At 38.9% G+C, this 15,701-nt stretch overlaps 1 protein-coding gene across 1 annotated transcript in view; it reads right to left on the bottom strand.

Moving 5' to 3' along the window:
- The window catches only part of TINAG (tubulointerstitial nephritis antigen), a 32,508-nt gene that overhangs the window by 15,541 nt on the left and 1,266 nt on the right, over nucleotides 1-15,701 (bottom strand). Inside the window, exons 2-5 of the mRNA XM_009699407.1 lie at nucleotides 11,481-11,544; nucleotides 10,358-10,447; nucleotides 8,634-8,748; nucleotides 1,214-1,337 (exon numbers count right to left, since the gene is read on the bottom strand). Coding sequence (XP_009697709.1) covers nucleotides 1,214-1,337; nucleotides 8,634-8,748; nucleotides 10,358-10,447; nucleotides 11,481-11,544 — 393 coding nt within the window. The remainder of the gene's footprint in view (nucleotides 1-1,213; nucleotides 1,338-8,633; nucleotides 8,749-10,357; nucleotides 10,448-11,480; nucleotides 11,545-15,701) is intronic.

The following is a 15,701-nucleotide window of genomic DNA, read 5'->3' as shown; positions in this document are numbered from 1 at the left end:
TACTGAATAGTTTTGGAATATATATAGGAATTACTCATTATAGGAAAAAATGATACAGCAGTGCTTGTTTATTCATTGAGAAACAATCTTACAAAGAAGGATTGAAAATTCAGATTGAAAATATTAGGTGCACCTAAACAACATAGGAAGGCATCCCATAATATTTAGCATTGAAAATAATTATGTGAATTAAAATCAAAGGATTCACTTATGAAAGGGAAAAATTAGATTGAATATCAGGAAAGTTTTTCCCTTGGTGAGCTCTGTTCATCTCTGCAGTTATCTGCCAGGAGAGCTGTTAGCATCTCTCTTGTTTTTCTCTTTTAAAACTACACTGGACAAGACATATGGGTAAGAGAGTGTGTTCAGTCTGGCTTTGGCAGGGAGCTGGGATTAACTGACCTAAATGCTCCTTTCCTTCTGTTACTGCTGTGATTTAAAGGAGCAGTTGCAGAAACCTGCACCCATGAGGACTCAATGGCCAGATCAAGTCATAAAGATTGATTGCATAATTTTTTCTCTATCTTCATATACCCACTATGTACTGAGATTTATTGCAGCATAAGAAAAATGAACATAACCGATTGCTGTAGCTTCTTTGGAGAAAATGACACAAACACTTGTGTCCATTTTTCATAAAACCAGAGGTTGTAGTACGTGAGGCTGAATTGCATTACTGAGATTTCTTTGCCTACAGAATTCGAAAATAGTTTCTTCCATAAATATCTGAGCAGTTTCAGGGTTTTCTTCTCAGAAAATTGTTGAAGAGATTATACTTAATTTACTTGAACAGCAAGGCCTGGACAATGGCAAATGCACAAGTATATAAATATATACATTAAAAAAAGTCTACCTGTTTTAAGCTTTCAAGTCAAGCATGTAGTTGTGAAAGCAAGGGATGCAGATTTTTTAAAAGTTATTCTACCGGTTATGATAAAGTGCATTGGTCAATTCATTTTTTGTACTTTCTGTTGCCAAAACATCTCCCTATGTTACAGAAACTTACGAAAAGCAAACAAAGCTCTATATCTTACCTTGACTTTTTAAGACTTTGGGACAACTTAGAGGGAAAACTGGAGCAATTTTAAATGTTCCTATTTGCTGATAAAAAGTGAACAGCAAGCTGAAATTACTTCATTACTAATCACTACAGATTTTCATCACACATCTAACATCAATGATGTTTTTAAAAGAAGAAAAAAATTAATATTACTTGCAGTTGAAAAAGCCCAGGATGCTCCACAGTTTCGTTGATCCAGAGGATCATGAATCCACTCAGGCCATGCATAAGTGGCTGCAAAAAATGCAGGAAATTTTTCTTCTGGAAGTGAGTTTCCCTAAAACAAAATATAGGAGATCTGTATATGCTTCAATTCCTAATTTTGTCTTAAATTTTACCCTAATATTGTTTTAAAAATTCTTAATTTTTAAATTAAAGAAACCTAAAGCATTGGCACTTGTGGCTTCCCGAGCATCCCTGTGGTGGTCACCTTGTGGCTGGGTGCTGTGGACCCCCTGAGAGCAGGGGGATTCTGGCACCCCAGCAGCTGTGCTGGAAAGCTGACCTCCACAGTTGCCAATCTGAAAAACCTGTCCAGTTTCTCTCTGATTTTTATCTCAAACAACAATTCCCTGTGAAACATGTTAATTATGACCCAGTTGGCATTTTCTTAAAAAAAAAAAAAAAAAAGCCTTCTGCTACAAATAGCGGTGAAGTTAGGTACTGGTTACCCTATTCTCCTTGACACATGGCTGTAGATAGAAAATTTTAGTTACCATGGGGAAGGCATCAGTGCAGTGTATCATTGATTTGTCTTTCACACGGACATTTTTCAATCTCCAACACTTATTCTCATTCCAGAAGAAAATCAGTGATTTTCCTTCCACTTTGCAATCTGATGTTGATTTGATGAGAATTCATGATCTGCTCACTAAAGCCATTTGGACAGACATTTTTGGCATCTTCATGTCTCAGCCTTAATTTATGTCCTCCAAGCTTTGCACAAATATCTGCATATGCAAGAACCATCTGGTACAACTGCTAATAATCTGCGCTGTGTTCAACATATCAAAACCACTGACCTATTTTTTTTTTTTCCTGTTGAACTTTATGGAACGATTGCTTATGCTGCACATGGAAATAAGAATGGTCACACAGAATGCAATATTAGTCCATCCAGTCTATCAGTTTGTCTCAAACAATTGTTGATAACATCTGTTCCAGAGGAAAATACAATATACAAAATGCAATAATCTGTTCCTAAGCAAAACATTCTCTGATCCTTCTTTCTTATAAGCAGGCTCATACCCTTAAGCACAATGACTTCTATCCTGTTCAAATTCCTTTCTTTTACTTCGATTTACTTAGTCTTCTAACTCTGGGTGTCATTGCCACATCATTTTTCTAAATTGCTTATGTGCCTTATATGGCTACATACCTTTTCCTAAGATGATTTTAACATTTGAGGCCAGTTCTTTCAAACTATTTCAGCATTTTTTGAGGAACAAAACTTCACTACTTTGGCTGTATCCAGATCACTTTGTTGCGTACATTGGGGAACAGTGGTGCCTCCATCCAGCTTTTACACGTGGATTTCCCACAGAAAACCCACAGTTGAGAAGAAGTGGGTAAGGAAAAAAGAGGTTTGTACCTCAGGTCTGTATCTGACATTAGGTTGAGAAACAGCCTCAACAGACAGATTGATAGATTCTGTGCATATGCCCAGACCCAGTAACTCTCAAATGCTTCTAGGTTCACTACACTAGATGCAGGCTGTGAGTTTAAGTACCATTAAAGTATACTGCAAGCTATCAAGTCACTTAAAAAAAGTGGAAGTTTTACCTCTACCCATAACAAGCCAGTAATTATTTAAATCTTGCTAAAATATTAATGTCAATGTTTTGATTAATTACTTTCAACAGTCTGCTTTTTCAAAAACTTGATAGATACATGGGACTTGCAACCGCAAATGACAGACAGAAAGCAACAGCTAATTAAAAGAATATCTTGCTGAATTATCATTATGTTCATTATAAACAGGCAAGCACAAGCACAATATTTTTGAATTGAATCATCATTTGAAGATGACTCATACAAGCAAAATCCCAGACAAATAACATTTCTTTTACATGATAAGACTGCTCACTATCAACCAGTAAACAGGCAAAATTTGTCAAAGGTTTAGCACGGTTATGTGGGCAATGACTGCTTACAATGCTACAAATAAGACAGTAAAGAAAAGCAAAACTCTAAATGGTCTGAGACAATATGTTACTTTACATGTTCCTATTGCCAATGTATTTAATAGCCTCGTATTGTAGATCCCAGAGCAAATCCCTCGTTAACCCTCAACCTTGTCATTTAGAAATGCAGGATTGACATATAGCCAGAAACACTAGCTTTTTGTCTGAGAAATTCCTACCCTGATATTGAGAGGTACTGCTGTTCTGTGACAAATAGTAAGTCAAGACAATTGTTTCTCAACATATGCTTCATGGACCAGCATCAGATGGCACAATGCAATAAGCAATATGACGAGCAAACTATTTTTAAACCTTCGTATGTGTTTTCTGCAATGAAGCCAGCAGTACAGTCAAAGCAGGAAGTTAACTGGGTATAAAACACTCATATTTCAGCTATGAGTTCTTCAGAAAAGCTAGATGGTCCATCAGAGAAAAAAAAGTCTGAAGATTACTGGATTTCCAAATATGGAAATAGTTTTTCAGAGGGAAAACAATATTTCTTTTTAATGTAGGAAAAAGGTTCCGCACATCACCTTCTTTGTGAGGACAAAATGGTCATGTATGACCTTCATTTGCAAGAGGGAAACCTACAACTGCTGGGGTTTTTTTACTATGAAAAGCCATATATCAGTGGAATAGCTGGTGTACTTTGCATACCTTCATATTGTCTTTAAGAGTTCTTTAATAGTTAATACAAAAGTATTACTTATTACTAAACTATGTATTCCATTTTCTTGTAAGATGGCACTTAGGTGAGCACCTTGCTGCTGGCAGGTGCAGACCCCACTGTTGCAATGTACCTTTTGCCAGAACATGTACTGACAGAATATCACCAAACGTGTATCACAATGTGTTTTAAAGGTGTGGCAGTTATTTTTGTGCTACATAGAACTTCAATATTGATTACGCTATCTCCTGCGGTGAGTTAACACTTTCAAAATGCCTTCTCAGATAATACATATGGCACTATTGGGGGCTTCAGCTTTGTCTGAGGTCACAACAGTTTTAGTGGTGTATTTAGCTATTGGTCCATGTTCAAGTCTAGCCATGCTCTGCAGCAGAGGGTCCTCAGTTCATATTTAGCTCTTGTTCCTTATCATTGTCTTTTAGGCACTCTAACGTGCCATTGTGTTAAACTACCCTTCCAGACATAAACATCGCCTTATTGAGCAGATACAGTCTCTTATTAATAGCAGAGCTTTTAAAATCTCTATGGGCATCTTCAAGAAGTTCGTGTTTTTCTAAGATGAAATATATCTCTCTCATACTGTTTAATTTGAAGTAATGTTATGAAGCTATATTTGTATAGCTTTGAATATGTCAGTCAAAGAAACAACTAAAAAGCCTTTACTTCACAATTAAACTTATCAACCCTGTTGAGAACTAAGACTCTGCTGTAGATGTAAAGTGGTTAACACAGAAGGGCTTTACATTCTTGAATCTTTTTTTCCATGCAATTAAGGAGCCCCTTCTAAACAAAATGCTTTTCTCAAGCATCCCCAAAAGACAGTAGAAAATAATCAGTGACAGTGTCATTTATTCCCTAAATAGTAGACCAGTAGCATGCTGAAGAAACATTTTTTATTTAAAGTAAAAAAGTAAAAAAAAAAAAGTTGTATTTAATTAATGTGTAGCTGTGGTTTTCTTTCTACATTAGCAAAGCTACCAGGTTTTACTCAGGTCAGCACAAGATAGAGCCATAAACTCCTGAACACTAATTGTAGCATTTTTATCAACTAAATGTATGACTTTGGGCAAATGACTTGCAATTTTCTCACTTGCAAAATGGGAAAGGAAGCACTAACCCCAGAGAACGCATGAATATTTAATGACTGCTAATTTATCCACAGTAAGTAACTAGCACCTTGGCCAGCAGGTGAATTAGTACTCAACAAAGTCACTTAAAGGTCAAGCTATCAAGGTTTGGAAAATGTCTGAAAAATATTAAAAAGTCATTATTTCTGAATTTCATCATTCAGATCTTTTTACTCTCTTTTAAGTTGTCACCTAGTTACACATGAAGCTTAATGGAAACACTGTCATGAAAACTCATTTGTTTTTTATCACTTCAGACTTTGTAAATGTGTGAGCATGCTTCACAAAATATCATCGACAGAAAATTATTCATGGAACTAGAATCAGGGGCAAGTGTCTCTGAAAATCTGGTAAGATACTTATCTTAAAAAGTGCCTGGAAGTTAACTCCACGGCTACTGCTGATTTGCCAGTTGGAAGAATCTGTTGATGTACGCATGGTGGAGTCCAATCCATGCTATCAAATTGCTGGATCATGTGGTGATGGTAGATATGGAGCTGCCTATGAGCAAAGATAACTAACCTTTTTTTTTTTTTTTTTTACGTTTTTGTGAAGTATTAAAATGTGGTAGATGATAGGAAATTTCCCAAGACAGAACAAGGACACTGAAAACATTATGTTCTTCTAGAAAACTATAGAAGGGGGCAGAATCAGGGAGTTTTGTAGCTTCACAGGAAGTTCAGAGAGAAATATTTTTACATTAAGACTAGCTAAGACAGAATCCACTGGGGTAGCAAGAAAGTTCTACTAATTCTGAAGAGAAGCCATAGGTAGGAGACAGGCTCGTGTACAGTTCAGAGTCATTTTCTGCAAGCTCAAAGAATTCTCCAGAAGCTGAGAAATTCAGACAGAGATTATTATGTTCTATTTTTAGCTTTTGTAAGTAAAGAGAAAGATTTCTTAGAATCCTGTGCAAAGCTTGTCCTTCCAGCAACATGACTTCCTGAGGGCTAAATGCATGAATTTGCAAAGCTGGATTCCTGCAGAAAAATGCATTGAAGCTCCTTGGGTGTCTGGCAGGGCCAAAGGTGGTTGGGTTGTGGCTCACAGATTCCGTAAAAAGAGAGCAGATAGAGAAAATATACCTGAGACATGTATCAGTAGAAAAAGGCCGTAAGTAGTGTAGGAGTCAAAGAAGCTACAGGAAGCTTAATAACAATATTTCAAAAGGCTGGACATAGTGCAGAACCACTGAGTGACCAGCTACCCCAAACTGAATGGAAAAGAGGAAATATCATAAAGAATTTCTTGTAACCTTCCTTTCTTGTTTTCCTAGGTGGGATTTGTCTCACCTAGCTAGGTATCTAGTAACGTAGATGTCGATCTCTGAACTAGGTACACGAAATCCACTTTTTGCTTCTGCTCTATAAGCATCACACTGTATTCCTTAAGGAAAAAGCCAACAACAACAAATCAACCCCAACTTTCTTGAGTGGTTCACTGGTAATTTGTGGCAGATACCTACTAAATAATTGCACTAAACTCTTTTTTGTCATTGTCTTATTTTGACTTGCCATCTTCAACTGAAACGGATCCTTCTTTGGCTGTGAAAAGTAGTCTAGCAAATCATACAAGGTAAAACTCCAAAGCTTAGTTGCTGCCAACTTCTTGCTCTGATATGCTTCCATAGAGTACTTTTGAGCAATCTAGGCCACTACCCAATGTCTTGCCATGCTGCTGCAGGGAGCTGACTTTGTGTGGGACAAAGAACCAGTCTGCATCAAGCAAAAGGGTTAGCATTGCTAAAATTGTTGCAGAGACACATGGCCCTCCCTCTCTTCCCCAAATTCCCTGTAGGTGGTAGCTCTGCACTGCTGTCCCCACATGGCCTCCCATGGTGTGGAAACCTTTCTGCCATAACACATACGCAACAAGCGTCAACGATGACTTCAGACAGATAATTAAATGGCGTCATTTGCCCGAACTGTATAGAAGCCAAAGATAAAAACCTGTTATATTTAATGACATTTGCAAGTCTTGCATCTATCTACTTATTCTTGAAATTTTTCTAATTTCACTTGTCCTGGTTTGACTGAAACAGAACTATTTCTGCTTTCAGTAGATTTTTTTTCCTTCAGTTAAGTTTTCTTAGTAACTGCCCTGTCTGAAGCTGACTGCAGGTTTCAGGCAGTGCCTGCTGTCAGAGCTGATGGCGGTTCATGTCTGGAGTTGTTGCTGGGGCAGGAGCGGGATTGTTATGCAGAAAGGCCCACGGGTGGGTGCTTGTTCCCCGCGGGCTCTCTTGGGCTCCGCTGTGCTCCCCGTGGGGGGAAGGTGGAGGAGGGGTCGCACCCCCAGAAGCTGCAGGGGGCACAGGTGACCCAGGACCGACCAATGCCGTATTCCGTCCCACCCACGGGAATACTCGGTATAAAGCTCAGGGATCATGGGGGTTGGCCCTCTCCGTCCCTCGTGGCCGACGGCCTGGTGGGACCCTGCTCGCTCCCCTCCCTCCGACCCTGACCGTGCACCCCCCAATCCGTTTTCCCACCCACTGTGGAGTTGAGTTCTGGGACGTCCAGGTGCCTGCCCTGTCTGGTGAGCAATGCAAGCCTCGCAGTCATCATCAGGAAGAACAATATCGGTTTTGTATATTCTATTTCTATTATTAGTACTATTAGTTTTAATGTTATTTATACTCTTTTCACTGTTATTATTTTATTAAAGTTTGGTTTACGTTCCAGCCCGCCCGTCTCTCTCCCTTTTCTCCTCCCCACTCTGGGAAAGGATGGGGTTGACAGAGAGCATCTGCCACCCGCTTTAAGCACCAGCCCAGCCCTAAACAGTGACATCACTATGGTGAGGTAGTTCATTTTTTCAGTCTATGGTTTTCATAATTTTGGGTCTTCTGAGAAAGAAGCTAAGCAACTGATCCAAAGGATTGGAAAATCTACTCTGGGTTCAATACCTATGTATTTCTTCTTTAATTGCTTAACCTACCTACCTAACTTAAAGTATATTTCCTTTCCTACAGAACTAATTTGAGCATAAATAGATGATAGGACATTTAATTTAGCTGCCATGACAACGGCCATGACCAAGAGGTTTAGAAAGCTGGTAGTAGAGAATCATCTCATTTCCCTGTGCTTCCCACAATTTTTCTTTCCATTTGGCCAAAATCTCAGGCTCCTACTGCATCTTTACATTGCTTTATCCTATGGGTTTTCAGAGCTTCTTTCAAAGATTGCTGTTTAGTCTCAGCTGTTAGCCTTAATGAACTATACCCAGATTTTTTTTTTTAATGGTTACAACTATGTGTGCAATGAATAGCAAATGGAGAGGATAGTGTGGAACCACCCTAAAGAAGCAAAGATTTCAAACACTAGTGATCTACAATGATAAGTTAATATAGGTGCACAGCTTCCCAATGGTTAGCATTTACTTCTCCTCCTCCTTGTTTGATTTCCATTAATAAGACCATACACTCTATGGCTTGGAAAACTACTCTGGGAACTTCATATTCAACATGGAAGCACTTAGTGTTAAATCACTGAATCATAATCTTGTAATTGTCCACATTTATTTTCCATGTGATAAAGTTATTAAAGAATTTAAGAATTGTACATGACACTTACTGGAGCTTCTCTCATATTCAGCAAGGAATGAGATGGAGGGAAGGTGCCCAGGCGCTTTTTGAAACCCTCTTCCAGTGTCATTCCCCAGAATTGACTGTAGTTGTCAGCTTTCCATCTTCCTCACAGACAGAAAACAAACAAACAAAACCCACGTTAAAGATACCACTCACATTAATACCTTGCTCCTTTGTAAGAGCGCCACTAACAACAACATTCTGAAATAAATCTTTCAAATTACATTTCAAAACCTTGTATTCAACATGCACAAGAAAATACTTAGTACGAGTTCTTCCACTGCAAATGAGTGTAGGATGGAGCAACACAGCCGTATGTGAAAAGTGGTGATTTGAGGTCAGCGTCATGTCAGCCTGCAGAGATGAGCATGCAATGCTTCAGAGAAGTACTGGAAAACAAGATGCTCAGTCATAACAATTACTGTTCTCTTGAAGTTGTGCTCGAATTATGCTTTGGACTAAATGCTCACAGAGAACTAACAGCTTCATGTACTGACTTACATTGCCTTCAAGCTCTCCTGCACCAGCAGTGAGACACTGTTGAACCCAGCAGAAAGCCCTGCTGACACCTTCTGCCCGAATTTTACACCAATAGCCAAGTTGAGAGGAAGGGCTCCGCACAGCTCTTTAGTTATTCCCTCCCTACTTTCAGGTAGACTAGACTCAGATTGTAGTGTTAACCCTGCAAACTGTGTGCACAAAAGAAAAAAAATACCTTGCAGCCATATATATTTGGAACACACTGACATTTATTATTACTGGAAAAGGGCTGAACCACAGGGGAGAGCATTCCCTTTACCCATTTCTTTCTTGCTTGTGTATGAGGACCAAGAAGGTGGGATTCATGCTGCCCAAATGAGAAGCCTCATTGCTTTTGGTCTGCCTGTAGTCAGCGAAGACTATAAGCACTTACAGAAGTTGAGCCAGATCTCAGGCGGGCTTAACCACCCTGTGGCAAACCCTACCGCTTACCACTGACAAGAGAGGTGAAGGGCTGCAGGTGCCTACCTTAATTGTCTATCCTAACGGAGTTGGTTTGAATGTCTCCCATGAAGTACAAAATATTTCAGCACTAAGTCATAGCTTCAAATCTGGGCAGGCTTCATTGGTGAATTTAGCACCTCAGCTCCTAGGGAGGCAATCCCTGTATTTTTGTCTGTGAACGGCCGGCAGGCTCCCAAGGCACAGCTCTGGGACTGGCGTGTCCCTAATCCCTCTGCACTACCTGGGGATGAGAATGAGAACTGACAGCAAGAAAAACAGTGAGCCTCACAAAGTTCTGATATCTTGGTCCCTGTTTGGCCCATCCTCTCCTCTTCCAACACTACCTAGAGACCTATTATGTGGAACAATGCTTTTGAGGGAGGAGAATTTTAAGTATCTATCCCAAGTAATAAACAAAGTGAAGAATAAGGGAAGATGACCTCTATAGCATTTTGTGAGAAATAAATTGTACTAAGTTTGAAGAATGTTTTGGATAGATGTTTACAATTTCAACTCTTACCAGCACTTTCAATATCTTTCCATTTAAAACTCTGTAATCTGCCAGAGATTTAGGAAAGTTTCACAGATGTACATTCATTGTCGAATTGCTGTAATGTAATTGAGGAAGGAAAAGGTGGGGAGGACTGCATAATTTGTAGTTTGCACATACATACAGCTAGCGATACAGTGGTTTACAACCAAAACTTAAAATAAAAGTGTTCTCACCCATAATCTCCAGAATTGATGTGCTGAATTAAGTCTCGGCGAACAAGGCATACTTCTTTTGAACACTTCCAGAGACTTTGGAAGCATTTGCTGAAAGGGCAAGAATATCACTGAGCAGAAAATGAATTGTCAAAGGAAAAATATGCAATTTAACAGCAGAAGGAAGATGGAGGAAAAAAGATATTAACAATATAAATGTCACATAGTATTTATGAAAACACAGTGCTGCTTCTCACTACTCCACTACCTAATGAATCCTAACTGGAACAAGGTAGAGAGGTTTACAGCTTGTAGGAAAGGTCGTATTTGAAAAATTTTGCTTCCATCTTTGTGAGACCAACCAGGGAAAAAAGACAATGTCCTATAAATGAGATCTTTTGGGGTAGTTTCACTCTGGAAACCCAGAAAGGAGCTATGTGGTCGTAGACACCTTGCTCCAAGGACCCTGGGCTAAAGTCAGGGCAGTGGGTGCCCCAGTCCTGTTCGGGTGCTGCTGGAGCACCCTGGGCTGCCCCGGGGGGTGGAGGTGCAGGGCTGGGCCTTGGAGAGGCCATCGGGGTGGTGGCTCAGGCAGCCAACTACCAGGTCTGGCAGTAGACCTCCCCTGCCTGCGCTGTCTGCTCCTGTCCCAAGGCAAAGAAAGGGGTACTCAAACAGTTCATCCCTTTCCTACATAAATACACATATGTATGTGTTCTTCCCTTACGAAATAATGTAAGATCTCATCACTCGTGCCAAAGAAGTGAGGAAGACGTCCTAAAATAACGCCCTGAATTTTAATGACACTTGTTTTGTCTGTGTTCAGGTCAATGCCTACGTCTAGGCTGAAACCATTTTGGCTCAGGTCAGAGCCAGCAGATTGACTGAGCAGGAGCAGAATTAGGCCAGGGAGGAGAAGTTAATACTCACATTTTCATATCTCTATTAGAAAGGGCACTGATCTCTTGCCATTCTTCTAAGTTGGATGTAATCTAATTCTACAATACCTTAATATAGCACAACTCTTCCAGCCATTTTGATTTGATTACATGTTTAATATGAATTTAAGAATGCTCACTACCTTAATTCCTGTTTCATGACATATGCTAAGTAAAATTCAATTTGCTGTTCTCTGAAATGTTACCAGGAATTGCAGTTGTCTTTGATTATTGTTCCTTCTCCGTAATATCGACCATCTTTGTAACAACCTGCCAACATAACATATAGATGTGTGAAAAAAACCTGTAATTTTTGAAGTGAGTTAACCTCTTGCTACTATTGAATTCATTGGCTGTATGTGGTATGCATAAATTATTTAGTTGAAAGTCAGCAACATCTATTCCCAGTTTTTTCCAAGTAATGAAGACAGTTTGAGGTATTTTAATTTTTTACCAGGCAAATCATCATTCATAGTAAATAAAGCCAGCAACAGATACAAAATGCCCACTGAAAAATCATTATCTTACCTGTAAACAAAAATAATTCTTCAAATAAAGTTATTTTCCAGTAATAAACTTAAAAAGAATACATTTCTAATAAAAATAATTTTATAATTGGCAATTGAAATAGAAATAAGTTTTTCCAATTATAGACTTTTAAAAACTAATAACTATTCCTAACCTATTGTAATATATTCTTTTTCCTTGTCAGTTTAATTCCTCTTTGAAAAACAAACAGATCAATTATGTTTCAAGGTAAATGTATGTTTCATATACTCTCCGAAACCCAGTATAAAATCTAAATTGAGTGATGATTTTTCCAAACAAATACATGCCTCCCAATTTTTTTCTTTGATGACACTTCACTGAGGAAAGACTTTGTGCAGGTTTTAACATCTTCCACATAAACTGTTTCTTCAGTGTGCTTGATTGTCAAAGTTTCAGTAAAAGAAAGATCCAGAATGCCTGTGCAGGGCTTCGGATCAAGTCTATAACAAACACTGTACATTTGTTTTCCAGCCTGTTCTCATGGTTTCTCCACTGGTGAGCCCACAGGTAGAGATGGTGCTCCTTCCCCCACCGAAAGAGGCTGGAGTCAGAACTCCCAAGTTCTCCTTTCTCCTCCATTTTCAAGAAACTTAAACCCTATTTCATATTAATATAGCGTTGACTTGCATTTGCATTATACCACACTTTTGCCCACCACAAGTGTGAGAAGACCATCCCTCTTATGGCAAGGGCTGGAATTTGTCTGCCCAGACATCTCCTTTATTGGCAGGAGAGAAATACGCATTTCTAAGCCATAGCTAATTTCATACCAAAGTGCAGAAGCAGACTAGAGCTGATGAATTAATTACAATTGCCTGTCTTTCGCTGTTAGTCGTACAGTAGGCTATGTTAGCTAGCGCAGACGTAGGTGAGATATATCCCACCTAAGCAGTCCGAGGCCTGAAGTTCCTCCTCTAATTCAGCTTCTGCTAAGATCTGAGATATTTTTCAGGGAATATGCAAAGCAAATTACTGAAGTGTCACATTTTGTCACAGTCTGCCACAAAATCAGCATCAGACAGTAGCTGGAAGGAGGCATCAAGCAAGATAGTTCAAATATATAGAAGGAAGAAAATAGCGATGCAGCATCTGAGCAACAGGATGGAGCCCCACCGGAGCTCTGCTGGCAGGCCTCACTGCCCATGCCCGATAAAAAATGCAACCCTGGCCAAGTACAGAAGAAGCTTTCCAATAATGTATGTTTCGGGAATTGAAAATTAAAATCGTACAGGTTCTTTAGTCTAGCCAAATTAAGACTTAGAGGGCCAGGAGTGCTGCCTGAGGCATCAGTGGCAGAGAGCAGAGATATGTAAGGTCAAAGACACTGTTTGCATGAGAGTACAGCAAGATTGGCCGTGGATGTGTTCGGTTGGAGTATGAATATATTAAGTGGGAAATTAATTAACTTGAAGGTGCAGCCTGATGACTTTGTGAATGGGATTATATGATGTGAAAATCATGATTGGAAGGAAAAGTATTTGATAAATGAGAACTTCCATGCTAGTCCAGCATTCCTATACCCTTACAGCTCTTACTTCGTTTGCCCCCAGTATTGATGTAAGTACTTCTGTCAGTGAAACGTCTCCAGGTTTACTTGCTTGTAGGCCAGATCTTGACTGTGTAGTGCAAAAGCAATTAGCAAACTGTCTGGATGCCACTTTTAGACCACCAGCAGAATGACACCCAGTATGTTGACTCTGACAGGGCTTTTTGTACCGTCAGAGTGATTGAAGCAAAAAGATAAAATAAGTAATAAATAGAGTCAATAACTAAAACTCTAATAGTTCTTCCAATATCAAAAATTTAAATAATAATAATAATAAAAAAATCCAGAACTTCTATTTGGTATCTAAGGCAGGAATGTGCACAGTTTCTTCTGAAACTACACAGGAAAGTAATCGAAACATACTGAATGCTGGGTTCGTAATGGCAAAGTCAAAGCAGTTCCACATCATTAAATCAAGACTGGCCCTCAGCATGGTGCACACCCATAGAAGAAGTCACAGCATAGCTTACTGCTGCCATGCACCAAGTCAGTGAATAGTCGAGGATCCAAAAATAAAGTACCGTTTTATTTTATTTTTCAATTTAATTATATTTATTTATTTGCTGCTCATTCTGGCCCGTGTAAAGCACTTCAGTTTACTGGTTTATTTAAAGAAATATGACTCAGGAAGCACTGAGAGCAAAGCCATACGCAACCAAAAGATCAAAATCTTCCAGGTGAAGAGTACTTTGGCATATGTGGTTTTCTAGTGTTTAAATAATTCTTAGCCAAAGGCAGAACTTTAGTCTCAGTTACTAAAAGTCAGCTAATATATCATTTCTAAAAGTGCTTCATAGTCCCCTCTACCTTCAGGCATTCAGTACTTTTTGTTTCTCCATTTTTTCCTTCCAGTTAGGTTCTCTCTTCCCTGTTCCCGAGATGTTCCAGTTCTAGAAATTTTCTTTAGAGTTTTTTGGTTTTTTACTGCTATATTTTGGCTGCTTTATTATTTTCCTTTTACCCTCTAAATTACTTACACAACAAATATCCAATAAACAGATTTTTAAAAGCTGCAGACTTTCCACCAGGGAAGCACTTTAAGGATCAGAAAAACAGGATCTTGTTTTGAGATGAGATATAAAAAAAATTAAAAATAAGCTCACCTATAGGACAAATAAGGTGCTTGAATAGTGTAAATATAATTGCTATCCCTGGCAGGTATGTACAGTCCAGGAGTTACGAAACAGTGAACATACATGCAAAAAATTGGATTAAGGAAGACAGTAAAAATATTGCCCCTCACCTATGCCCTTATATAAACCATGGCAAACTACTGCAGGCTTTGTAGTAATTAATTTCCATGAAACGCTTTGCCAAACTAGACCCTCAGGCTGTCAGCTCTGGAGCAGAAACGCTGCTAAATGTTTATGTAGAGCTTATGACAACAACCCCCTGGTCTGTCAGAAATAATATACACCACTGCACCAAATAAATGTGAAACAAATGTCTTTATTTACATAAATTATAGAGCATTCATTTTGATGATTAGAAACACTTTGGAAAATCAAATTTGGTTTACAGCATTTCTGTCACTCCCACTTAGAAGATTTTGCCTGCATGTCTGGCTTAAGAGCACAGCCTCCTGAAGAGTTTGTGATCTGAGTACCGAACTGCAAGCAGCAGGGTTATTGCAAAGAAATAGTTAATTTAAAAATGTCATGGTAGTATTTTTGTGGATTTTAGGCTCTTGAAAGTTTGATACAGTCTCCACATTTTCAGACAGTTATGGTCTACCAATGGTAAGAAGCTACATAGTCTTAAAATCCACAATTCTAAACTTTTCTCTCCAGCAGAGATTTAGCCTATGCAGGAACCAAGGGATGAACAGCTGATCATTCTTTTGCAATCTCTAAGTCCTAAAAAAATAGACTGAGTTTACGGTAGTCCTGGAAGAATTTCCACTACAAAATAACTAGTAAGAAACTAAAATATGCCAGAAATCCTTGTTCTAATCACATCCCTTCACCTACTGCTGCACCTGAGCTGTTGCGGGAAAAATAGTGTCCCACGGGAAAGTTATACTTGATCAAAACCTTTGCAGAATACCTCAGAGCAGTGTCATTCAGGATAACCTTCAGTTTTCTTGACAATTTACTTGTACTGATAGATAAAAAATTTAGAGCTTGCAGTTCATCTCAAGTTAATCTGTGAAGCTCTATTGAAATAGTTGAGATTACACTAATTTTCACAGAATCACAGAATGGTTGGGGTTGGAAGGGACCTCTGAAGATCATCCAGTCCAACCCCCCTGCCAAAGCAAGGTCACCTACACCAAGTTGCACAGGATGGTGTCCAGGCAGGTTTTGAATATCTCCAGAGAAGGAGACTCCAC

This window comes from Cariama cristata, unplaced genomic scaffold (genome assembly GCF_000690535.1).
Source record: "Cariama cristata isolate BGI_N322 unplaced genomic scaffold, ASM69053v1 scaffold2634, whole genome shotgun sequence".
In the NCBI taxonomy this organism is placed as follows: Eukaryota; Metazoa; Chordata; class Aves; order Cariamiformes; family Cariamidae; genus Cariama; species Cariama cristata.
Note: the sequence above shows the minus strand (reverse complement) of the source record. Positions and strands in the feature narration are given on the sequence as shown.